Below are 26,199 nucleotides of genomic sequence, written 5' to 3' on the forward strand. Positions count from 1 at the left end.
ACTCTTAATATGAGTTTGTGGAGGCTTCAGTGTGCTTCATTGCTGTATCATACATTGTGCTCTGAAATAGCATTCACTTCTCACTGGGGTAAAAGATAATTTTCATGAACTTTTGTTTTCTGTGAATTTTAGGGTGTTGGGTTTTTTGGAGGGGGGACTGGGGTAGGAGGTTTTGTTTTGTTGTTTTTTTTTTTAATTTTCCCTTAATAAAAAGCAGTCTTGTAGATAGTATCACAAGAGGACATTTTTATTCTTTTTTGGCTACCACTGAAAAGGATGAAATTGGTACAAAGGAATCATACTTGTAATCTGATCAAATGTGCCACTCCCATTTTTGTGCTGGTCTGGCTTTTTTACTATAGGGTAGTGCTGAGTAGAACACCAGTGAATACTTGCTGAAATGCAGGGTGGGCTTTGGCTCTTCTGGGAGGTTTGTGTAATTGTCCCGATGTGCTGATACTGTAACTAGCATCCAAATTTAGAAATAAAACATTTTCTTAACCAAGAAATTCTTGTAAGGAGATGTGTAGTGCTGATCTGGAGAACTTTTTGCTTAGCTGAAAGGGATTTCCAAATCAATTTAGGTATTCAGAATAAAATTCCCATTGCAGCCCAGTGTGGACATTCTTTTCTCACTTTCCAAAAGCAATTTTGCTCTCCAGTTGGCTTTCAGTGAAAGTAGACCCTGAATATAATTTTCATAAGTCAAAATGAAGCAGCTTTTCTGGAATTTCTGCTATAATAAACAAGGGGTGCATATGTTTTAATGTCAAATTCTGAGATGCTTTAGGGAGTAAGAGAGGTTAATATTTGACTATGTTAATTTTTGAAAAAGGGCTCATTAAAAAAACCAGTCTCTTAATAGAAACTGGGAGAAAGAAAAGCCATTTGCTTCATTGCTATCAGCACAGTGGATTTGCTCTGCAGCTGGTGCAGCTGAAGCCCATTATGATGGTGCACTTACACTCTAGTCACTCTCAGTTGTTTGCTGGTGCAAGTGACCAGTGTAAGCCTGTGCTTTCTCAATAGGCTCTCTACCTCAGTATTTTTTATAGTATTATTTTGCTTATTTTTTTCTGGAGGTTTTTTTAGTGAAAGGCTTTGTCAGCGTGAGCACTGTCTCTTTACTTGACAAAGCTAGGTGCTAGTCTGTAGTTTAAATGCATTTTCCTTGGTTCTTTTCCTTGTTTTCCAGCTGATGTCATGCACAGCAGTATTAGCTGGTATTAATGAGCCAGACATTCCAAATTCATGACCATGTTTCCCATTACAGCAATGTAGTCATCATAGGATTGATTGTTGAGGCAGTGCCCAGTTAATAGACAAAGAAAAATAGGGATTTTCTGTGTCCTGAGGGCTGCACAGACCTGTACCCATGAGTCCTATGGAAGTAGTTTGAACGAGGATTGAACTGCACAACACAGAGTAGAAGACCAAGGCTCCACATTCATGCATCATATATTGTTTTCATCCATCCCCTTTTTTAAGGTGTGATTGGAGACAGCCTTTCTGGATCCTGTTTTAGTTGCTGAATGAACCTCACTGGTTGGAAACACTGTATCTCATGCCCAAGGAGGTTTTTATGAAATGGAGAGGTTAGGTTGAGGGAAAGAGAGCAGAACCATCTGAGGAACTCTTTGTGCTAGCAGGAAAAGGTCTGTGGCTGGAGCACTCTTCATAGTGCTCATTGATAGCATACATTTGTGTTTTTCTAAATTTTATTTTAATAGAAATGGAATAAAAAAGTTGTGCATTAAAGCCTTTGAGTTTTGGAAGTGGCAAGAATCATTATAAAGTTGAATGTAGAAGTAACTACATATAATGTGGATGTGATTTTTCCTTAGGACTGTTTGACCATGTTTGTTGTTTGTGTATCACTGATACTTTGCACATTTAATGTTTGCTGTAATACTTCAAGCAGTGAAGTAGATGGAAGTTGTGTAAAAGTTGTTTTATCCCATTTGTTCATGGATTTAGTATACTTTCTTTTAAACCAGTGTTTGTAGAAAAAGTAAAAATAAAATGGTACCTGAATGCCAAGTCCTCTGCTGTAGGTCAGGGTGATGCAGTAATTCAGGGTAGAAGGACCCTGAGGGGTGAACTCTCCTCTCAGGACAGAGTCTGCTTTAACCAGGTTCTCAGGACTCATCCCCCTGAGCTTTAAATGCTTTCAAGGTTAGGAATTTTGTCACAAGGCATCTTGTCCCAGTGCTCACCTCCTCTCCCTGCAAAGCCTTTTCCTCTGGAGGCTGAGCAAACCTGGTGCTCTTGGCCTCTCTTTGTGTGGCGCTTGCTCCACACCCTGACATCTCAATGCCTCTTTGCTGGCCTTGCTCCAGTGTGTCAGTGTCTGATTACAGACACAGGTAAACGTGTTATGCTCTTCTGTGATTTAGGATTGTCCAAGGCATTGTAGCAAGTGTGATCTTTCTGTCTAACAGTGATTTTAACCTTTTTTTCTCTCCCCATTGTTGAGCTGTTGCATATGAAAACAGCTTGTGTAGGAGAAATCTTACAATGGGATTTTAAGACATGGAGCTTGTGGTCGCTTTTTACTTTAGTTTGAAAACAGTGTAAATTAATAAAAATTTAAATAGGTCCTATTTTTGTACCTCAGAAAGCACCTGCTGTTTGTAAACTCCTTCTTAGTAATACTTTGTAAAAGCAGGCTGTCAGCCAGAGGAACTTAAGGTGTGTTTACAAACAGAAAGAATGGAAAAAAACATTTTGTCAGTGTTTTCAGTGTTGAGATTGCTCTAGTTGAAAAGTTTCAAAGGGACTGTAGTAGGGCTGAGATGTGAAAGCATTGTCTTAAAAATTTCTGTAAATCCCTTTTTAAATTCTCAAGTGCATCATCTTGGTGCTCTGCACTCATGTAAGTTTCCCTGTCCTTTTCTTCTCTAGGAATATGAAGAAAAAACTGGACGAGCTCAGAGACCACTCTCTCCTAAACAGAATGTGAGGAAGAATCTTGATTTTGAACCACTCTCCACTACAGCACTTATTTTAGAGGACCGACCAGCGTAAGTTTTGGAAGTGCCACAGTGAGGGTCTCTTTAAAACCTAGCAAGTATTTTCTAACTCCGTGTATTTGCTTACTCTAACCTCAACAGATAATTTAAAATCTAAAGTAGATTTTTTTTTTTCTTCAGACTAGTGAATATGAAATTGGGGTGATTATGAGAAAAATTATTCAAACAGAAAGAACTTTATTTTATAATAAAAACAATGGCTTTTTGTGAAGGGAGTTAATTAGGATATCAAAGTTTTGAGTAATTCTACCTCCTAAACATGATTAAAGGATTTTTATTTTCCATGAGATAACCTAAGCACAAAAACAAAGCTGGTATATTGCTAAAAAAACTGAGAAGCAAGAATACAATGTCCTGTTTACACAGAGAAAGGCCACACCTCCATAAATAATGAAACAGTATAGTGATTGCTCTGCAGGGAGTTCAGCATCCTATTTTAAGGGTTGTCAAGCACTTGATGAGTTGTTTCATACCTTTTACTGCAAGGAGATTTTTGCATATGTAGGGTGACTCCAAAGCGATTTACCAGCAGCTGCTTTACCGTGTTTTTCTCCTGAATTACACAAATTCAGTCATGCTTAGTCAGTTTATGATTATGAATGTGAGCTGGCTTTATGGGTATGACATCTGAATTTTTAGTATAGCTGTGCATTGATGTGAAGAACTGGCAAAACATAGATCTTTTCATCAACAAACCTGTATGAAAAACGCTCACATCAAAGTAGTCTAATTGTAGGGTTACTTAAGGAACTTTCTGGCTTGGCTGATGGACTGTGTGGCAAGACATTGGGAGATGTAGAAAAATGTAAGAGTGATTATTTGTTATAGCAGGCAATGTTATGTTATTATGTCCAACTGGAAACAAAGTGTACTAGGTTATCTGTTGTATTTAAAACTTGTCTATTAAAAATCTCTTTTTTGTGGGATAATTTGAGTAGTACAGGGTTCATGCAGATGAAGTTAGTGTTACATTACAGGGAATGTTCAGATTTTGCTTTCTTTCCTACTGTTGATAGAGTAGGGAACTTGTAGCAGAAGGGTATTTTTAAAATTGAAGACAATTGAAACATCACTTCTTTCATCTAATGGGAAAACTGCTCTGGACAGCAGTGCTGTTATCTGACTCTTACTAAGGAATCTTTTTTTCATTGTTTACCTACACTTTGTATACTATTTTTTATGTTTACCTATTAGTCTTTGGGTAGTTTCCTTTTTAAGACTTCAGACAGAACAGTGGAGTGAGATTATTTTTTTTTCAAAATACCCGCTCTTGATTTCACACTCATTTGTAGGGCATAGGTAAAACTTCACAGTAAAAAAATCAATAAATATTCCATGGTGCCTCTAGCTTCAACTGTAAAAGCATTAGTTGAATTTTAATAGATACTAAACACCATCTCACATGTTTGTTGGCAATGGTAAGACATAGAACCAGTAATTTGTGTGGCAGAATTTAAGTTATCAGTACTTGTCTTCTTTCATCTGGTTTTCCTTTCCAAACTTCCCCTAACTTAAATAATTTCTAAAGACTTGGATTTAAAAAAAGGATGCAGATCAATTTACCAAAGTGAAGCTGGATAAAGAGTAGATTGGTCTCTCTGGTTAATAAACCAACATTTCACCAAAGTGAAAATTTACTTTTGTTTTTCTACTAATGACCTTGATTTGGAAAAATACTCATGGGCCTGTATGACGTGCTTATGTGTAAATTACAGGCACTGTGATTGCATAAATAGTAATGCATGCTAACTGTTAATGGTGCTGGGGGCTGTCAGCTGCCTGATGTGTGACACCTTACAGGAGCATGAAAGTGAATTTTTGCATAGGTTTTCTATTAACCAGAGATATAAACTATTCTAGGAATACAGTGTTCTACAATACAGAAGAACAAAATAGTTAGTCATTTCCTGCTTTGATGTTTTGCTGATGCTGTAGCTGTAAGAGATACACATGGTTATGTTCATTACAAATAGGATTAGCTGAAAGGTTGTGTGTTCTGACATATGAACACATGCATTTGTATGGCAGAGCCTTAATCACAAATCAGAATGTTTTGTTAGTATTAAAAAATGGAGAATATTGAGGATGACTCCAGTGCCACTTGTTGCTCTAGAAGAGAAGGGAAGGAGTTAACTCTTTAAAATAGAAGTGGAGTTTCAGAGAGCAGGAAAAGGCTGGGTTGGGGAGTCATTACATGTGGGTACAGAAAGTTGTGAATGTAACTCTTAAACAAGGTGAGCAGTAAGAAAGAATACAGTCCTGTATCTTACCAGTTCAAATCAAAAGCAGCCAGTTTTGTATATACCAGTGTATTCTCTCCATGAAGACCAGCCTGTGGGTTCAGTTGGTTTAAGAATAAAAATGCTGAAATTACCAAACATAAGGAAATTACTCAGCGTATTTGGTGTATAAACGTAGTCATAGCTGGTCAGTGTTCTTCCCTTCTGCTGACTCTGGCAAAAAAAGATTCTTTCCAAGGATCTGTTGTTCTGCTCTTTTACTGGATATTTTGACAGGAAGCAGAGTGTGCTTTTCCTTTAGAAGTGTCTAGAATTTTATTTAGACAGTCATGCCAACTGTAAATATTATTTTTTTAGGAACCTTCCTGCAAAACCAGCAGAAGAAGCCCAGAAACACAGGCAACAATATGAAGAAATGGTGGTTCAAGCAAAGAAAAGAGGTGATGGAATTTCTTGTCTTCAGATTCAAAAAGTATAGGGATATTTCTAAACCTGGAATGCACTTGTGTCAGTCTGTTGCTCTGTAATGTGAGGGATCTCTGCTTCCTCTCAAAGGAGGATCACTCCCAAGAGAGAGGAACAAAGGTAGTTTTGTTGAAAAGCCCAGCCCCAAGCTGAAAAGAAAATGGTCCTAGAATCCAGCAGGAAATAATTTTTTAATCCATAACTCTTAAATGAGTGATTGACAAACTCATTATTTATAGGTTTAAAAACTTAGTAATATATTGAAGTAGATTGTTGGTCAAATTAGTGAAGACTGGACTTGAAACTACAGGATATTTGTCAGTTTCATGCTGGAAGCAAACTGTTCAGGCTGTAGTACATAAACACATAGTTTTCCACGCAGGAAAATGTATGCAGTTATGTTCATTTGATAATCTCACTTAAAATTTAAAGCTTTCTCAAGGATTTGCTCATAATTTCTTGCCTGATGATATTTTTTGCAGAAGTGTCTTAGTAACACTGTACCATGACTATGAGGTAGAGGTGATGGTTGTGGTTTCTTTTGGCTGATATTTTTGACCATCTGGGCTTTCTAATTCAAAACAAGCATTGCAATAATAGGAGATTTGGACTTGAGTTTTGCATCCAATGGAGGCTACTGGAAATATATTTTTCCAGCTGGTCACACCCCTGAACCGTATGAAACAGTGAAAAGGGTATATGAACACAGGACTTAACTGCAGAATGCAAGTGACACACTAATAGAAGTATCCTCTTGTGATCTGGAACATCATGTACCTACCAGTGAAGTTCTGCCTTCGTGTGACTCCTGTTCAATAAATCTGCTACTTTATGTGTAGTGTAAAGGACTTTCCCTGTTCTTTCTCTGCATGTAGGGTGGGTGGATTGGGGAAAATGGGATGACTGTTAGGTGATGGACCAAGTCCTTGTGCTGTCTTCATTGAACTGGAGTATGTCATTCTGCCCAGATAAATACCATGACAAACCCATTTTCCCTGAAGCCACTCCAGATGAACAGCTTTGCAGGGTGATACATTGTCAAGACGTCAGGAGATCAAAGACTGTAAACACCCTCTTGTTGGTTAGAGAAAAATTGAAAGCCTGCATTTCAGCAGGCTTGCAAAGGGCTTGTGTCAGAGCTGAAAACATTATGAGGCAGTTGCTATGTTTCTGCTCAGGCACAGTTTCTGTGGGGCTTTAAATTTGAACCCACAGTTTCTGTGGGGTTTTAAAGTGGATCCATCAGGTAAAATGTGTCCATTCCAAAGACCTTGTTCATGGTGCTGCTTTTCTTCAGTGAGTTTTGCTTGCCAGGTGAGTTTTGCTTGCCACCTCCTCATACTGTAGATAGCATGTGAATGCACACCCATGTCCTGCTGTAGAGACTGCCTGCATTTGTTTAACAAATTTGCCAGTGGAAAAAGCAGTAATTGATAATGCAGGAAGAAATACCGAGTGATAATTCAAACTGCAAAGCACATCTAAACTAGACATGAAATTTGTTTTCTTTCTAGTGAACTGAAGTTTTCCATTTGGTGTGTGTAACATTTCGATTATCCATATGTGAAGAAGAATCAGAAATGTGGCTCTTGTGATTTTATGACAGTATACCTAAATTGTAATAGAAGAATGAAAACAAAATAAAAATTTGTATTAATTTGGCCTGTAGTTTTGAGTCTGCCATAAAAGGGGTGGGGCTTTATTAGGAAATACTCTGACCTGTTCTACTAGGTGAGGCTGTTGACTGACTGAGGTGTTAATTTAAAGTTAATAGTGTGGTTAGATTTGAAGAGTCAAGGAAGTCATACATTATCCAGTTCCCATTGTCTCATCTGTGGAAAATTAAACTTATAGTTGCAGTTTGTTCTTTCTTCACATTTGCAATCACTGCTCAACTTGCTGTGTGCCTGGGAAATTTTCAGCATTTGAACAGTCCACTGTACTTTAGGGTGAACACAGTGTGCTTTACATGGTTTCATAGCCATGACTAACTGAATATTTAGTTTCTGGTTTTATTAACTTAGAGAGGAAATTCCTTTTTTGCAGAGCTTAAAGAAGCCCAGAAGAGAAAGAAACAACTGGAAGAACGCTGTAAACTGGAAGACAGCATTGGCAATGCTGTTTTAACTTGGAACAATGAAATCTTACCCAACTGGGAAACTATGTAAGACAGTATGTTATATTGAGTTTTAATTAAAATTGCAGTGCATATCCTGAAGAGAAGTTGCAAAGTTAGGAAGCATAAATTTTAAATGATCTTGGAAGCTTTTGTTAGAAAATCATTCTTGAACAGCTATAAAAGAAATAAGCAACATCTTTCTTTCTGCAAGGTGATTGGAAGTGATGCAGTGCTGAGTCTTATTGCTTTCATGAAAGCTCAAGGTACTCAGAAACTGTGAAGCACTGAGGAGTGATCTGTGGTAGAGAATGTAAAAGCATAAGGCATAGTACTTGAACATCCATTTATCAGAAATGAACTTGACTTGAGCTTTCCTTGACTGAGCTGTTAATGCAATATCAGTGTAGATGGAGGTATGAGAATGGTTTATGAAGCCTCTTTAATTCTAGAATGGTATATATGCTGGGATAATCAAATGATGAAAAAGAGAAATAGGGAAAAAGTTATTTATATTAAGTGCCGGAAGATTTCCTTCAAAGACATGGCACAGCCAGTTGATAAAATACCTTGGTGATCTTTGCTAGTCATCTTAAAAGAGCCAGCCCCCAGTGCTCCAAATACAGCCACCACAAGATAAACTATAAACCAACAGCACTCAGAACTGCAATTTGCTTAACAATGAAATCCAGTTATCCTGAGAATATATATTAAAAAGACTGACAGAATTTATTGGAAAATGTGTTTCTGGAGAACTGAAGTGTAATAAACTAAGTCTAAACAAATTGTAGATTTACAAGTTTGTCTTTAGTATTTGAAGATGCATCTGTTATGGTTGCTGTAAAAATTAGGTTACCTTTTCCTTTATTGGTTTATGAATTCAGAAGTTCCCCAACATATTCACTGTTTTACATTTTAGTTTTCAGAATCTGCTGAGGGATAAAGGGATTGTTGTGGTTTTACCACTTTTCATTTGTGCTTAGGTGCTATTTTGTTTCTCCTCCTCCTGGGCTCCCAGATTGCTGAACATCAGCTGCATCCATTTCAAAGCCTGTTTAAGACATTTAAAATGTCTTTCAAGCTCCCACCTAAAAGTTAATCCTTGTCACATCTTTGTGGATTTTTCCAGAGGCACAGAACTGCAAAGATAGGTGGGAAGCTGCATGTCTTTGCACAGCAGGGTGAAGGCAGAGAGCAGACTTTCATAACTTGTTCCTGTATTTAGTCTTGTATGGAGCTGTCCAGTCTTTAGCAGAGGCAGTGGCATAGGTGTGGAATTCCTTTCCATTTGTTTACTTTTCCCCTATGATTTTTGCTAATCAAGTGTGGCTGCAGATTATGTGTATTGTGATTGCTGTGCTTCTTTCAATAGAAAGCCTTTACATTGGAAGGAAAAAAGATTTCCTTTGCAGTTCAAAGCAAACTAGTACTAAAGAATGTGCAAATTGTATTTTACTTCTTGGGCCATTGGTGTTCATTTGGGTTTGAATCCCATCAGCAGTGACAGGATGATACATTTGCAATTCAGCTGGCAAGGAAATGTTTCTCAGAATGAGCTGTTTTCCTTTGAGCAGGTGTTGCTCGCGTAAAGTCCGAGAGCTGTGGTGGCAGGGCATTCCCCCGAGCGTGAGAGGCAGAGTCTGGAGCTTGGCCATTGGAAACGAGTTAAACATCACCCACGGTGAGGCTGCTGCTCTGTAGACATTTCTCACAAAGTGAAATAGCAAGGGGACAGTCTTGTATCTGTTGTGGTGTGGGTGTGAGGAAATGTTACCTTGTTATGCTTTTTTTGTGCTGCTTTGATGTGTTTTGTTCAAAAATACAGCGTCTTTTAATCTTGTAGCTGTTCTAGGACTGCTGCTGTGAATTGTTTCTGAGTATTGCTGTCACTGTCTTGCTTTGATGTTGGATGGAGATGGTCAGAACTAATGACTCAATTTTTTTTCTTTTTGAAACCTAAAATTGTTGTTAATTTTGAAATGCCTATGAGCATGTGTATAGTGTGCTTCCTTTGATTTGAAGTAAGACAACAGATTTGTAAGAGGTTAACAGACCCCTGGCAAGATTTGTACTTTGATTTGTGAAAATAGAAATAATCTATTACTTCTGAGTACAGAAAAATTCAGCTCTGAAACACTAACTTATGTAATTAATTCCAACATGGAAATTGGAATTAATTCTGCCTGTACTCCTGCTGTATTGTGCTGCTATTCTGTGCATTGCTTAGTCACCTTGGGTATAATTCTTACATAATTTACTAGACTTTTCTAATTATCCATTTGGACTGTAATTTTGAACATCAGTGTTCTGCAAGAAAAAGCAAATATTTGAATGTAAAATGCAGTTTAGATTGCCTTTGCTTTTCACTTAATATTAAGTTACAGGTGAGTAGAACAGGTCTTTCAAAACTGTAACCCAGTTAGAAGTTCTGCTACTGTTAATGCCTAGGGCAGCATTGTCCATGTGGTGGGTGGTTAGTGGACATGAGCATGTACAAATAATGGACTTGGGTTTATGTTTTTCTTTCTCCAGAGCTATATGATATTTGCCTGGCTCGTGCCAAAGAGAAATGGCGATCACTTAGTACAGGAGGGCCTGAAGTAGAATGTGAAGGTAACTTTTTGTTAACTTATTTCTGCTGTGTTATAGAATAAGACACATTGTAAACTAGTTCCTTAAAATGAAATCACATATTTTAAACAAACAAACAAAAAATCAGCTCTAAAGTTGCGTTCTGGTAAAAACAAAATGTCTTTTTGTGAAAGCAAGGAATAGTTGTATTTTTCTCAGTGAAATTCTGGTGTCATACAAAAAAAACTCGTTTGAGCTTTTTTAATAAACAATCTCTGGGTACAGTTCTTACTTTGATGCAAATTTGTAGGAAAACTACAAATAGTAATTTGGGGATTATCACTGGAATTGGAACACTAAAATACTTTTTTGCATCTATAGTTTTGGAATTTCAATTGAGGTTAGAGCAGAAAATTGCATTCTAGTCCCTTATTGCAACTTTGAGCTCAAGTCATTGGTGTGTTTCAGAGAGCAGCAAGTTTTTTTTTGCAGGTGAAGTAGTTTGAGATTTACTAATTGAAAGAGTTGACTGTTTTTAAGAGATTAGGCAGCTACATGCAAATGATTGAAATTGCCTTCAGTAAGTAATTATACTGAACAGAGAAAAAAAAGGACAAGACAACCTTACATACTGGCATTTTTAAGCAGAAAAGTATTTTTGATTGGAAATTGCCACTTTGTTCCTTTGAGATTGTTTATATCTCAAATAAGATAACACCTAGTATGTTTGCAGCTTCCTCTTGCACTTCATTTTCTGGAGTGTAGATGCTCATGTGATTGATGCTCATGGTCTGTTGGCAGCTTGTTCAGTAAACAGCAGTAGGTAATTCCCAACTACACAGAACAGACAGAATACCAGTAAGACATCTTGATACCAGAATGAAGACTACTGCTATAGGAATATACTTGGTGCAGGATCTGTTCCAGTTATGGAGAGTGTATTATAGTATCAGTTACAAGATCTACAAAGGCTAAATAAACATGAAGCTGAAAGGAGAGTAATAGAGATAGGTGGCATCCATCACAGGCTGCCACTTTAGGACTTCCCTCTTCCACCACAGCTGCTTTTTCACAGAGGCAGCTACCTCAGGATCCACTGGGAAGCCTTGTTGGTGGTGAGGGGTCACAAGTTAACAGGCTTGTATCTGTCCAATGATTTGTCAGCAGATACACAAAAAGTGCCTGACCTGCCTTGCCCTGTATCTTTCCCCACTTTGCTTCAAAACATATTGAGGGTCACTGGGCACTGTAGGGTTGCTCTAGGTCAGGATGTACTTTCTGCTTAGCCTGTCTGCTGAATTTCAGGAATTGCTCTGCCTGTATCCTTATTCCCCAGCATTCACATCAAAATACACAAGCTGTGCAAAAGGTAAACCTTGCTGGAAAATAAAGAGTGAATATTCACTGAATGTTTGTAATAAATGTAGTAACTTTGGCTTTTGCAGATGCTGGTTTTTCTGCAGCTGACAGAGAAGCAAGCTTGGAGTTAATAAAATTGGATATCTCAAGAACATTTCCTAGTCTCTGTATATTCCAACAGGTAAGCAATGCTAACTTTTGTCTTGACATGTTGAGGAAATTAGTTTTACGTATTCTGGCCTGTCCCATGGTTGGAACAGGCTGTTGAGTTCTGAATGAGCATGCATCTTGGGAGGATAAAGTTCCTAGAGATTTTTGAAAAATAGAAATAATCTAGAGGAGAGTAACATCAAGGTGCATGCAAAATCCCAAACTGTTTGGTAATCTTTGATTTGTCTAACAAAGTTCTTGCTGGTTTCTGTCTGATGAAGTGATGCAGGTGAGTGTTCCAAAGTCAGTGAATCAACATTGCTGGCTATAAATACACAGTGAGAGAAAACACCTCAAACAAATGGGACTGGTTGACCTTTTTTTGGTTTGAGGCAAAACTAATTTAGCTTGTATTGTTTTTGTGTGCTCACCAAAGTGTGCAAACTGCTTTTGGTTTAGTGATTCAGTTTAATCAGATTTTGTCCCTCTATGCACAGATTTCAGCTGCCCTCTAAAAGGTTTAGATTGTGATAAATCAAAAATTTTAGGCAAAATCTCCCTTTGGAAATTCTCAGTAATTTACAGTACTCAGTACAAGATATGGCAGCTGTTGATAGTCAGCAATGTGAAATTCTTTTCAGCTGTGCATGTGCTTCTCAATATGCTCATTCTGTGTTATGACTTGTTGTTGTTCATGGTTGACTTTTGCCTCCAGTCTCAGAGACAATTATGTGGTGTGCATTATTGTTTTACTTTCTTGGCACTATTGCCAGAGTGCTGCTGAGCTGTAAGGAATCTCTTAGGCTTGCATTCCTGTTGTATAAGTATTTAATATGTAATCAATGTATTGGATGAACTGTATGTATTTATAATAAATGGGTTTGAACAGTTGTTTCATTCTGTTATTTGGAATAGTTCAGCTGTTCTAAGCTGCATTGGGAAAGCGTATTACTGCTACTTTGTCAGCAGTAATAGAGACCATCTGTAGCACTGAGGGTTTTTAACATGCTTGTTGTATAATCAGATGTATTGTGCTGTTTCTGTTTAATTATAGGGTGGTCCTTACCATGACACATTGCACAGTATTTTAGGAGCCTATACTTGTTACAGACCTGATGTAGGCTATGTAAGTAAAAAATTTATTTTTTCAGGGGTGGGGAGGGAGATGTTTTTAGGGGGAGGAAGGATTTAATTAATTAGTCATTTTTAGACCTGTATTAAATGGTTTGGGGGGGTATGTGTGTGCTTTTTTCTATTCCAGTACATGCTTGAGAAGTGTGTATAACATTTATTTTGCTGGATTTAAGCTTTTTAGAGGTTAAGTAATTGGAAAATCCATATTTGTACTGAAAAGTACATAATTTGAAAATTGGAATTCAAGACAAGGTGTAGTTATGTCCTTATTGTCAGTACCAGTCTCACTGAGACTGTTGTTGAGTTGAAATGATTGTTATTTCTGTCCCTTAGCACTGTGAGTTTCTGGACCAGTCTCTAAAGCAATGCCCATTGAAGCTACATGAGCTCAATCATAGTGTTTGAAGTAGTGATTATGAGGGGGCTGAGTGATTTTGTGTAGTCTCTGTGTGCAGAGCAGGGTTATACAGAGAGGCTTGTTCTTTATTGAGGAGCAGTTTTAGACAAGGCAGGTGTAGAGAGGGAACATTCCTACTTTGTAGGTAGCACATAGTGCTTGGCAGGAGCTGCTGAACATGACTGCTGGGAATGAGACAAAGGGCAGATCAGCTGCTGTGCCTCATGTGGCCCAGCAAGAACCTGTTGTGTTGGGAAGGAGCTTGTTCCTCAGGTTTGCAGGAATGGCAGTCACACCTTGCTCCATGTGACTCACAGTGGCAGCACTGCACCCTCCAGGTGAGAGAGGTTTGCCTGGATTCCACACCAGACTGTAGAGAAAGGGAACAATATCAATAAAACAAGAGTATAGTCTTAGAATGGTTTTGTTTATCAAATGACTCCGTTTTTAACTGCTGGTAATTTATTGAAAAACAAAAGTACAGGCTTTGTCTCTAGCATTCAAGTTCAGCTTTCCTCAAATAAGGATCTAGATGACCCATTCCTAGGAGAAAAGGGATTACTTTGAAACACCTAATTGTTAAAAAAAAAAATCTTTATTCTGTATATTTGAAAGTGTTGTCAACCTAGCCTATCCTAGGAGTTCGACTTGGAGCCTTTGAAAGAAGACAACATGGGAATTGTTAGCTTCCATGCACTGAACATGTGATATCAAGGGGCATGTGGGTTAAAAAGTCCTACTTTTCTGAACATTTCTCAAAATGCAGCAGCTCAGTCAGTGCATCAAATACTAGTGAACATGAGGAAAAATGAGGCAATATAATAACATTACTGCTAGAGAGTAACTCTTCTCCTTTCTTCAGGTGCAGGGCATGTCATTCATAGCAGCTGTATTGATCTTGAACTTGGATACTGCAGATGCCTTCATTGCTTTTTCTAACCTTTTAAATAAGCCCTGTCAGATGGCATTTTTCCGTGTGGACCATGGCCTTGTAAGTATGCAAAAAAGCCTGTAATCAACATGCTGTGGATAATATAAGGAAAAGTTTAGGAAAAGTTTAAAAAAATAAAAAGTTATTATTTCAGTGGCTTGGAAAAGAAGTCAGAATTTATTTATTTTAAATCAACACACTTTATTAAAAAAAAACCCAACACACATATGCAGAATCTCTCCAAAAAGTCAAACCAAAGATCACCCTATCAACCTTTTTGAAAAAGAGGTGAATGAAATTGTTGAGTAGCTATTTTATGATGCTCAGAGAATAGTTATGAGAATATTACTGTAGGTGGTTCTCAACAATGCTGCAGTTGAAAGCTGAAAGCACCTTAATGAAAGTGTCTTGAAAGCACTTTTTATCAGAGGCTAATAGGTTGCTAAAAACAGACTGTTGCAGGGAGAACCAGGTTTTCCATATCCCTGTAGCATCTGTCTTTGAGTTCCACAGGCTGCTTTTCAGAGAAAGAAACCTCTCATCTCCCAAGTTTTCATTGGGAGCTGATTCCCTTATTTTTCCTAGAGTCTCTAAAATTCCATGTCAGCATACACTAGCAAAATAAGACACAGCTCCTCAGATGTGGTTTTAATTTACTTTAAAGGTATTTTTGGGTAAAGTATATGGCGTTCTGTATTTCATTCTCACCTCTTAGCACTATGAAAATAGGATCTGCCTCTTAAAGAGTTCAAATGCAAGAGAATGAATGATGACAACAGTCACTGTTGTGATTTAAAAACTAGACAATAGAAATCTTATCAGTATTCCTGCTGGAAAAGTATTCCCTGTTCAGTTTCTGAGTTTTGTCAGTTGTAAGTACCATGGGAAATGTGCCACAGGGCAGCCAGCATTGCTAGGAGCAGGATCAGCTATCTCCATTACAGTACTTGGATAAGGAGGACGTGCTCATGCATTCAGTGTGTAAATATGGTTTTTGTGAAGATGGTTTTGGAATTGAATTGGATGGAATTAGATAAATATTTTTTTAGCTGAGCTAGTGGGGTTTGCAATTCTTTCAGATAATGCTGTTCAGTTCTGTTAGGCTGGCCAAATAGGGATATGGGATAACTGTGTGCTTACAGAGGGCAGAGATGGTGATACATGAAATATTAATGCCCTGAAATCAAATCCATGATTTAACCACACAAAGAAAATGTCATCTAATATTTCAAAGGGACTAGTGACACTTGAGTGAGACAGTTTTTGCTTTCTGTGGTGAACATACTAATCTGCAGTCTACCCTCATCTATTTGTGTCAGCCTTATAAGCAAATGCTGATTTTTTTTTGGTATAGTAAATTAACCAAAAATAATACCATTTTAAGTTAGTTGTGTGAATAATATTAATTTATGCAGGTTTGTCTTGACTTCTTTTGCTGGTTAATTTTATTAAACAGTATTTTTTTTATTACCACTAAAAGGAAGAGTCTTGCTGAATGTTGATTTGATCAAAATACTGCTTGTACTGCTGCCCACATTGCCACCAATAGAAATGACTGAAGCAGTTGTGTGTAAGGTCCTGCCTCTGCAGTACTTTTGAAAGTAGGAACTTCAGTACAAGTGTCTTATAGTGGTGCCAGCAGATTATTTTGAAAATAGCACTGTCTGATGCATTACCTGATTCCTTCTTTATACTCACAGGTCTCATAGGTGCTTGGATTTTGTACATTTAAGAATCCACACTGGGGAGCTGATTCGGGGGTACAGTTCTCTAAACTGGGTTCCTGCATTTCTGGTGTCTTGTTTGACATGAAGCTGTTTCTCTGTAACTGAAGTTTCAGAGATTCCAGTAGTTTCAGTTATTTCTCTAGCATGCACCCATCTCTGATTGACTGAAAGCCTCATCCTGACTACCAGGCTCAGCTGTTTATTTGTAACTGTTAATGAAAGTAGTCCATCATCTGTCATTCAGAGGAAATGGGAAATACTTCTGTAAAGACATTAAAAAAACCTGGGAGATTAAACTCTTCTTTAAAAGAATTTCACACAGAAGTTTCCAATAAGATCCCTTTTCTCTTTACTATCATGATGTTTTGGGGAAAAGTATGCTGTTACAAGTCATACTTTGAAGAAATCACAGCCTTTCTTTGTTGCTTTTATTGGGATTTGTATTACTGAATCATTCGAGGACTTTGCTTAGCTTTCCTCCCTATAGTGTTAGGGACAGTGATTAAATAATCTTTTGGTTTTGACTCTTGCTTGAATTGGAAGATATTTTTAACATGTTTTCTGTTAATAAATTTGACTAAATACTTGAATTCTAAAATAGCATAAAAGTCTTTGTGTTAAAAACAATGAAGTTGAGTGGTTATGATGTCAGAGAGTTTTTACAAACTGTTTCTCTTGCCTAGATGTTTTGTCCCAGTCTTTGAATTTTTGTGTGAAACTCATATCTTCCTTTTTGCAAAAGAAATGCCTATTATCTAAATGTGGAATGTATGGTGTTATGTTGGTATTAGACTATTAGAATAGCTTTGGTATTAGATTAGATTGTGAATTATGACTGGAATATACTGGACTCTTCACTGTTGCTGTGGCATATTAACATTATTTTACTTTTGTATTTCATTATGTTCCGTTGGGTCTTGGATTTTATTCAGTACAATATTAAATTACTGCCACAAGCGTAAAACACCATTCTGTTATAATTATTTTGAGAAATCAGCCAAAAACTTCCCCCCTGCTGCTATTTTTCTTTCCAAAGGAAGCTGGCCAAGACCCAAAGAAATTGTTACATTGTTTAGTATGAGGATCATATATAGAGTGAATCTTAAACTCTTAGTGCTTGCTGATGCTGCCTTTTATGTAAATGCTTAGCTCTTTATAGTATCTTGTAATTCATTGATCCTATTTTTGAAGGGTGTTAATCCTACAACAGATAATACATTTAAGCTTATTAATAACACAGCTAACTGCTTGTTTTCTCCCTGTTGTATTTTCCCAGATGTTGACTTACTTTGCTGCATTTGAGGTATTCTTTGAAGAAAATCTGCCAAAGTTATTTGCCCACTTCAAAAAAAATAACTTAACTCCAGACATCTATCTAATTGATTGGTAAGACTTGAAAGAGTAATTACTCATTTGAGTGGTATACAGCTCCATGTCAGTGTTCATGACAGAAATGGGAACATTCTTACCTGGTTTAATTTTGTTCTAAGATAGAGGCTTTATTTTTTGTTCAGTACTTGAGTTGTCAATCCAAATCATTCCCACTTAGTTCTGTGATGTTTAACATTTGCCTAACCTTTATTACTGTACTTGTGTTAAGTTGGAAGCTTGCTTTGAAATAATGCTGACCTTCTGAGAAAATTTGTCTGTTGCATGTGCAGGTGTGTACCAGGGTTGTCTATTCAGAAAATATTTCCAGTCTTGCATTTGAAATGTGTACTTTGTCCTGCACAGGGAAAAGTGTAATTAAAACATGTGACCATACAACATAAAACTCAAAGCTACAGAAAAGCTATTCCACTTAGCAGATGGGCAATTAGAGTCTTTTTATTAGGTGAAACTGTCTTTCCTTTAAGTTCTAGTATAGTCAGAATATTTTCCTTAGAGAGGGACAAAGATCTTATTTGCACTTTTGCCAAATTTCAGTGAGGTATTATGCACTCCAAATTGAGCACTTGCATTTATGCCTATCAGACCTTGGTTTGGGGCAGTTAGAAAGTCTCTTTTCAGATAGACTTCATTGTCAGTTTTGGGACGACATGAAAGATTTTTTGTGAAAAATTGGTTTCCCCTTACATTATTGACAGTTTCTTCTGTTGTCAGGTGTCTGACAAATACCTTAAGTAAGAGAATAAATTCCCAGTGGTAACATTGGGATTTTTTCCCTGAGATTAATGAGCTGTTCTTCTGGAACAGCTTATTATTCTGGAAAATATTTCTAGTGTTAATGTGATTTTACCTGAACATCTTTGGCAATACCATGATCTTTAAGACCAGTCTTTTTCTTCCCTGCAGATGCAGGAAAGCTCTTCTTGTTGTCCTTAATGTCTTTTGGTTGATTCAGCTCCATCCAAATGGACTTCTTGTGCTGCCTTTCCTTGATTTGCATGGTTTGTATGAGGATGGTGTAACCCTCTGTGCAATAGGCATATACAAACCATGGGCTTTGTGATTTGGCTGTTACACTGGGATTAAACTTTAATGCATCATGTGTAGAGGAATTGTTGGGGATTGTAAGGAACAGGCTCATTTCTCCCAACATTTAATGGGAGAAATACCATGGGAAAGAATTTGTGACTGAAAGCTGACAGTATTAAACTGAAGTAGATCTGTGCACAGAGAATAGAAAAAGTACTGGGATAAGACAGAAGGGAAGAAAGAGAGCAGAGGCTGGTGTGCTCAGTGATAAGAGGAAAGATGTTGAAATTGTATTCCTCAGAGTTGTGAAAGCCTGTGTATGGAGAAAGCAATTGAATAAAAGGGACATCAGAATAAGATGACTGTAAACATCCATGTGGGAGAGTAACTGGATAGACAACACTGAAATCACCAGGTTATTGGATTTTTAATGGACAGTAATGTCAATAGCAGTCCAGAAATTATCTCAGCCTGTTACATGACAAGCATAGTCACCTTACCAGCAGGGACACAGACTAGGCAGAATTATTTAATGCTGTCTTCACTTTGGTTTTTAACAATGATGATGATGTGCTTTGGCGGTCCCAGAGCCCTGAGCTGGAAGAGCATGGCTGTGAGGATGATAGACTTCCATTTGAACCTGAACTTGTGGGATTTGCTGCTCCAGCCTGATGGTCTGTGGGGCCTGATGGGATTCATCCAAGAGCTGGCAGATATCATCATGAGATCTCTCTCAGTGATTTTTGAACAGTCTTGGGAATCTGGAGAGGTTCTGTTTGTCTGGAAGCTGGCAAACATTGTCCTGATTTTCAGGAAGGCTGTCTCTGGAAATGAAAGGCCTGTCAGAGTCACTGCAGTGGCTGGTAAAATTATGGAGCCATAAGGTTATTCTGGAACATATTGAAAGACACCTGGAGGATAGCACAGCCAGCTGTGCTTTCATGAGGTGAAAGCCCTGCTTCACAAGCTTAATTTCCTTTTATGACAAGGTTACCCACCTAGTTGGGTAGATGTGATATTTTTAGACTTCACTAAAGATTTTGATGGCATCTCACAGTAGCCTCTCCAGATTCTGCAGCTGGGATGGAGCTATCCTGGATGTACAGACAGACTGGGAAATGAGATGCTGGAAAGCAGCACCACAGAAAGGGACCTGGGGGTCCTGGTCAGTGGCAAGTTGAATGTGAATCTGCCAGGAGGGCCAGCCCTGTCCTGAAGGGCATCAGGCACAGCATGGCCAGCCAGGCCAGGGAGGGATTGTCCTGCTTTGCTCTGCTCTGGGACAGCCTCACCTTGAGCCCTGAGGGCAGTTTGGGGCACTGCAATGTAAAAACCATAGTTTACTATTAGAGAGTGTGCAAAGGAGAGCACTGAGGATGGTGAATGGCTTTAGAGGAAGCTCTGTGAGGAGCAGCTGAGGTCACTTGGTCTGTTTGGCCTGAAGGAGACCTCACTGCAGTTACAGCTTCTCTGTGAGGAGAAGAGTAGGGGCAGGCAGTGATGTCTTCTCTGTGGCAACAGTGCATGAAGCTGTGAAATTCAAACTAAATATTAGGAAAAGATTCTTCTTCCCAGAGGGTGGCTGGGCACTGGCACAGGCTCCCCAAGAAAGTGGTCAGAGCACCAAGCCTGACAGAGTTCAAGAAGCTTTCAGACAGTGCTCCAGGCACATGATGTGATCCTCCAGGTGGCTCCTGTGCAGGACCAGGAACTGGACTCAATAATCTTTGTGGGTCCTTTCCAACTCAGGGTATTCTGTGATACAATGGATTACTAATTGAATATGATGCTGTCATAAATAAGGTGATTGCTGTGTAGGAGGAACTATAATTGAGCATCCTCATGGTACAGGCATGTTCATATCATGCTATTGTTTAACTTTGCATTGTAAAGAAGAAATCCTAAGAAACAGTACCAGAAATTAGAGATTTAGAAAAAAAGACTGTTTTGACAGAAGGTTTACATTGAAGGTTTACATTCCCTTCAGTAATTTTGCTTTGATAGAATACTCTTTATTTATATTTATATTTTTGAGTAAACACGTGATTAGTTGTTTTCTCTTAGTACATATATAGGGGAAAAAAACCCAACACAAAACCAAAACAAACCAAAATGAAAAAATGACTGACTTGTGAGTGAAGAACTGAAGTGATGACGTCTGTGTTGAAGTGCTGTTGAAGTCTTGAGGCATATCAGGTTCCCTTTTGTTACCTCTATGGTGTCAAGAGCACTTGAAAGAGATGTCGGTGAGGAGTGGCTGTGAATGATGCTTCTCAAGGTCTTTGCATCAATGAACTGATAATTAACGTTTCCCGCTGACTACCTGCATCCATATTCAAGCTGTTTATTTTAATTCCAAGGACAATTTACTGTGTTCCTTCCCATCCCTAGAGAGTTACAGCACTGATCATGCATCATGTAGGCTCTTTGAGACAGACCTGCCCAATACTGTATTAAACTTTTTCACACTTGTCTTGAACTACACAGCTCATACCACTCTGTCCGTAATTTTATTAGACTGTAAAGGTTGTATGTGTGTAAAACTTACATATTTTACTTAAATATATGTGTAAAGATATTCGTGTGTGTGTGTGTCCTGTAGGAAGCAGATTTAGATTTTTTTTCTTTAAATTGCCACTAAGAATGTGGCTGCAGTGTATTTAAAAGTCAGGGAAAAATATGGTACAGCATTGCTTTGAGTAGGGAGACCTTTTGCATGTAGGTAAAAATCTCTGTGAAACTGCCTTGCTCTGACATTACTTTTATTTAAATGAACATTTGTTCTGAGTTCCAAAGGGGATGCTTGCTGTTATTCCAGTGGCTGGTGTGGTTACCGTGCAGGCATGTGTGCAGTAATCTCTGCTGCTGCCAGCTCTGGGAGGCTCCAGTAGCCAGTGCTGCACACACCAGTTGCTGGGAAACCTTCCTGCTCCTTCCACAATTAAAATGTAGACAACTAGTCTGCTTTGTGCTTCTTCCTGTCACCTGTGCTGCAGGGAACAGCAGTAAAATTGGTGTGCTTAAATCATTTTTGAAGGGATATGTTGCAAGAAAAAGAAATAGGTAGACCCAGCTGTGCAGGTTTTCTTGGAGCTGGTAGAGGACTTAGGGAGGAAAGCCTCCCTGCCAGTTTAGTTCCACTGCTGCCTTCTATGATGGGGAAAACTCCAAGAGCTGAGTAGTTTAATTAAAGGTACTGTGGCATGATTATTGGGGATGCCACAGGTAAGGCATCTCATTTAAAAAGGACCCATGTGCTCTAAGCCTAAACTCCAACTGATAAATATTGTAGAAAGAATTCAAAAACTATACAGGGTTTTACTTTTTTTGGTGAGTATAAAGAGGATCAAAAAAAGCCATAAAGAACAATGTGGAGTCAGGTTCACAAAGAACAGAGGGGAAATAGTGTGTCTGAATAGCCCAGTTTTGGCCTCTCACTGTGTCAGCTGATGTTCTGCAGGCTCCTGTGAGCAGAGTGGAATGTGGATTTGCCAAGGACACAAGCTGTCTATTTATGGCCTGCTGCTGCTATGCAAACACCTCTTTATCCCTACTCAGGAAAATGATTTTGGCAATAATTATAGCCAAGGGCTGTGTTTGTACTGATGGATTGATCAGTGGTTCTTTAGTATTACATGGTGTGTGATTGTGCTCCCTGAACACAAAGTTTCTATTGACACCATGTGCTTGTTAGAATAGAGGTCCAGGCCACCTTGTGTGGCCATTTTTGGTGGGCACTTCCAGTAGAGTATGTAAAAGTTTGTTTTCTGTTACTTTGAGAAAAGCATAGTCTGTGCCCCCCAGAAAATGCTCTCTTGCAGTCAGCATTTAATTTATTTTCCAAATAAGAAATGAAATAAACACTTGTACTATTTTTTAGACTGTAATGATTTTTAAATTTACAGACATGGGAAAGGAATGTGTAGTGCAAGAATACATAAGATCTGATTTGCATCAATGCTGTGTGTGAATTGCCAATCCAAAATCTGTCCTACCTGTCTGCATTGCTCTTGCTGATATCTTATAAAGACTTTTTAATTAGAAAGAAAAGAGAAAAAGGAAAGGGAGGAAGAAAAAGCAAAGGGAAGAAGGATGGAGCTTATGATTATCATGGTAGCAGTGCTTTGCTTTCTTGATGACTTTATGGTCATATGCTTTTGCTGTGAGCAGCAAACCAGCCAGGACTTCATCTACCTCAAAGTACACTTTCATCAGAAACACGGCCAGGGAGGAACAGGATCCTCTGGTGCTGCTTCTCTTCCCCTTCCAACCAGAGAAAGGCCAGGAGCCTGCATGGCTCTGACACTGGACATCTCTGTGTGAGTTTAGCTGTGTTGTCTGCACCTGCAACACAGAGAGTTGCAGGAGAGCTGCAGACAGAAGCCACCCTGCAGTACAGTGACAGCAGCTCATGTGCAAGGAGTGTGCCAGTGCTGCTGGAAGATGCTGCTGGAACTGCCTCAGTCTGGCAGCTGCTTTATTACCCCTGTAAATTCCAGCAGAGTTTCAACCAGTAGCTCAGATGTCTAATAAAAATGTCTTTCAATAGGAAATGTTTGAAAGGATGAAATGCTGTGTCTGTTCTAGGAATCTAAGCAGTGATTCCTACTGGCCATTCACTGCTTATTCTAGGGGGCCCAGTCTCTGCTGTTAGGTCTTGATGCATCAATTCCATGCAGATATTAATGAAAGGTAATTGTCTTGTTAAGTTCCTGCAAATGGCACTTCCTTCCAAATTATGAAGAGCTCAATGGCAAATACCTGACTTGATGTGACAGCATTTTTGATGCGAGTAAATCCTTTCATACAAAAGAAGTGTTCTCATAAATAGTTCTGTCTTTTGACAGTTAATTTTCTGCATAGTTGGAGATTTAATACAAATGGGTTATTCAGGTTAGGCCTGAATCATGACAGAATAATTGCTTTTGTGAATAACGACGGGTCTGTAAAGTTGGCATTGTTACTTATCTTTAACCAGGAGACTTGTTTCTGGCTGCAGTAGTGTTTCCCTGCTACTTGGTGACCAGGAAAGGACTCAGCTGAATTGCTTCCTATTACACTGTTCCTTTTAAATTGAAAACCTGTTTCTGTTTCCTCTGTGTGTGTGTACAGACAAAAGTCTTAATTCTGCCATGTAGCTATTCTGTGGCAGTACTGTTTGATATGGTCTGTGACTGTTCAGAAAGATTGAAAGAGTGTATAAAGTAAATGAAGTCTGCAGTGCAGGATCAGCCAGTAACCCAGAGAAAGAGCTTGTATCATGCTCCTCTTACACCTTCATGTATGTGTGACGAACAAGTGTCTGGGTTTTGCATCCCAGACTTCTTGTTTATTTCATAATTCTAACTTAGCTTTTTGGAGAACAGGATTTAAAATGTTTCCACTTGTTATAAGAAGATTGCAATGAGATGTAAAAATAGGAAAACCAGTAAAATCCTAAGGATCTTAAACCTGCAATTTGCTTGTCACCCAAATTTGTGCAAATGTTAGTTTCATCAGGATGTTAAAATGAATATCTTTTCCCTTTTTTCTAAAGTGTGGTGATTCATGCAGAAGCCATATACTTAACAACACATCATTCAAATAAATTTTTATATAGTAAAAAGCAGATAATGCAGAAAACCTTTGATTATTAGACTTTGCTGTGAAAACACATTACTTCATATTCTATACCTATACATATATGTGTGTGTGTGTATATATCTGTTCCATTTTATCTTTTTAATGCGAATCCAAATTTCCCAAATAAAAAATTTGAGGGGATAGAGAGTAGTTTTAAACACGTGAACACTACTGTTCCATTCAGCATACTTGAAAAGGAGTTTTCTGTTATAAGCTTTGGAAAGGTTTGATTGAAATTTGAGCCTTTGCTGACCTCTGCTGGGGAGAGAATTCTTTGCAGTTTTACAGAGATTTTTGTGCAGTGCATCTGTGGAAAAGTTATTTCTGAATTCTGAAGGATAAAACCCCCTTAACTCTTTCCCCTTATATACTGTAAAATGATTCCAGGAAATGATTCTCATCACGTGCTGTTAGGTCATTGTTGGCAGCAATGCTCCTGCTCTGCTGTGCAGTGAGATGTTGGATAAAGGAGAGAGGAGGGAGCAGCTTCTTGTTTCTGGCTGCAAGGCTGTCAGCATTTTGGTGAGGGAAGAAATGTGCTCATGCTCACTAATGACAATAGAGTTTTAGCAACTGGGATGAAGCTGTTGCTTCTGGTATTACCCTCAGAATCACATCTGCACAGGCACACTGAGCCACCATCTTATCACCACTACCTGCACCTCTCTGGACATCCTGCCTTGCCTGTTTCTCTCAACTCAAGGGAGTTCAGGCTGATCCTTCCTCCAAAACTCATGCTAATATTACTTTGCCTGTCAATCAAGCCTGAAACACAAGAGTTAATTTTACTCATCTCCTTTATCTGAACCACAAAATGCCCATTGCAGTTTGTCCTTAAGTTCAGCTTTTTGAGTTTTTGCAACTAAAACTGCATCAATTCTCAGCTCTGAAGTGATGATTAAATAGGCCTTTGATTATAGCTGTGGTCATCACATGCCCGTTGTAAAACCATGTATATTGTTTCTTCTGGTATGATCCAAGAAAATCAAACTTAGAGACCATGCTTTAATAGTTGTACAATTTTCTATTGTTTCATGGATTGATGTGCTGCAACTAACAGAAGTGCTCCTGATATATAAAAGGGATGTTCAATTACAAATATTTGAGAAGCCTCAAACTTACTGATGATTGGTGTGTGTATTTCGGTGAGTATCCAAGACTTCTTGTCTAATAAGTGAAAATTTTGTTCTGCCTTTCAGGATATTCACATTGTACAGCAAATCTTTGCCACTAGACTTGGCTTGTCGTGTCTGGGATGTGTTCTGCCGTGATGGAGAAGAGTTCTTATTCCGTACAGCGCTGGGAATACTCAAACTTTTTGAAGATATTTTGACCAAAATGGATTTCATTCATATAGCTCAGTTTTTAACAAAGCTACCAGAGGACTTGCCTTCAGAAGAATTCTTCACATCTATTGCTGCCATTCAGATGCAAAGTAGAAACAAAAAATGGGCTCAGGTAAAGAGGATGCCAGTCTTTGTTAACTGATGATTTTACTTTACTCATGAAAATGGGGTTTGGCAACATCTGGAAGAATGTTTCAGCAGAGCTAGTGCTTGGGTAGGTAGGACTGTGAAGCTCACTCCATGCTCTTAGCATACATTGAGATGAGTGGATTCCCTCAGTTTAATCTCCTCTGGAAAGGGAGAGCTCAGCCAACATTCAAATTGAAATATTGAGTGAAATTTATGAAGTAAAAAGTCAGACAACTTTGAAGTTTTTTTAATTACAAAGGCTGCTAGCAACATTGCAACTTGGTACTTAAAAGCAGATATCCACTCTTTGGGAGAAGTTGTCACATGTTGTCATATGATAATACAATCATTTTAATCTTCTTGAAGAGCTCTACTCTGCCTAATTTGGGCTCTGCAGAAGTGATTGCATTTCTGACTTCTTTATTGGGATTTAGCATGTGATTGCAGAAATTGTTTCATCACTGTAATTTTAACAAAATTTTAGTTTAAAGAAAAAAAGATGTGTCATCTGAATTTGGAAATCATTAAGTGGCTGTAGCAGCCATTCATGTTGGAGACTGGA

General features: G+C 38.3%; 1 protein-coding gene across 2 annotated transcripts in view; it reads left to right on the plus strand.

Moving 5' to 3' along the window:
- The window catches only part of TBC1D14 (TBC1 domain family member 14), a 63,930-nt gene that overhangs the window by 33,705 nt on the left and 4,026 nt on the right, over positions 1–26,199 (plus strand). For both annotated transcript variants that reach the window (XM_054295537.1, XM_054295538.1), the window contains 10 exons: positions 2,905–3,023; positions 5,630–5,712; positions 7,784–7,901; positions 9,428–9,534; positions 10,386–10,466; positions 11,870–11,964; positions 12,988–13,059; positions 14,327–14,455; positions 17,399–17,508; positions 25,362–25,620. In XM_054295537.1, coding sequence (XP_054151512.1) covers positions 2,905–3,023; positions 5,630–5,712; positions 7,784–7,901; positions 9,428–9,534; positions 10,386–10,466; positions 11,870–11,964; positions 12,988–13,059; positions 14,327–14,455; positions 17,399–17,508; positions 25,362–25,620 — 1,173 coding nt within the window. The remainder of the gene's footprint in view (positions 1–2,904; positions 3,024–5,629; positions 5,713–7,783; positions 7,902–9,427; positions 9,535–10,385; positions 10,467–11,869; positions 11,965–12,987; positions 13,060–14,326; positions 14,456–17,398; positions 17,509–25,361; positions 25,621–26,199) is intronic.

The sequence above is a fragment of the Melozone crissalis genome, unplaced genomic scaffold (genome assembly GCF_028551555.1).
Source record: "Melozone crissalis strain CALT ecotype California unplaced genomic scaffold, PUWL_Pcris_2 ptg000006l_1, whole genome shotgun sequence".
Classification (NCBI taxonomy): domain Eukaryota; kingdom Metazoa; phylum Chordata; class Aves; order Passeriformes; family Passerellidae; genus Melozone; species Melozone crissalis.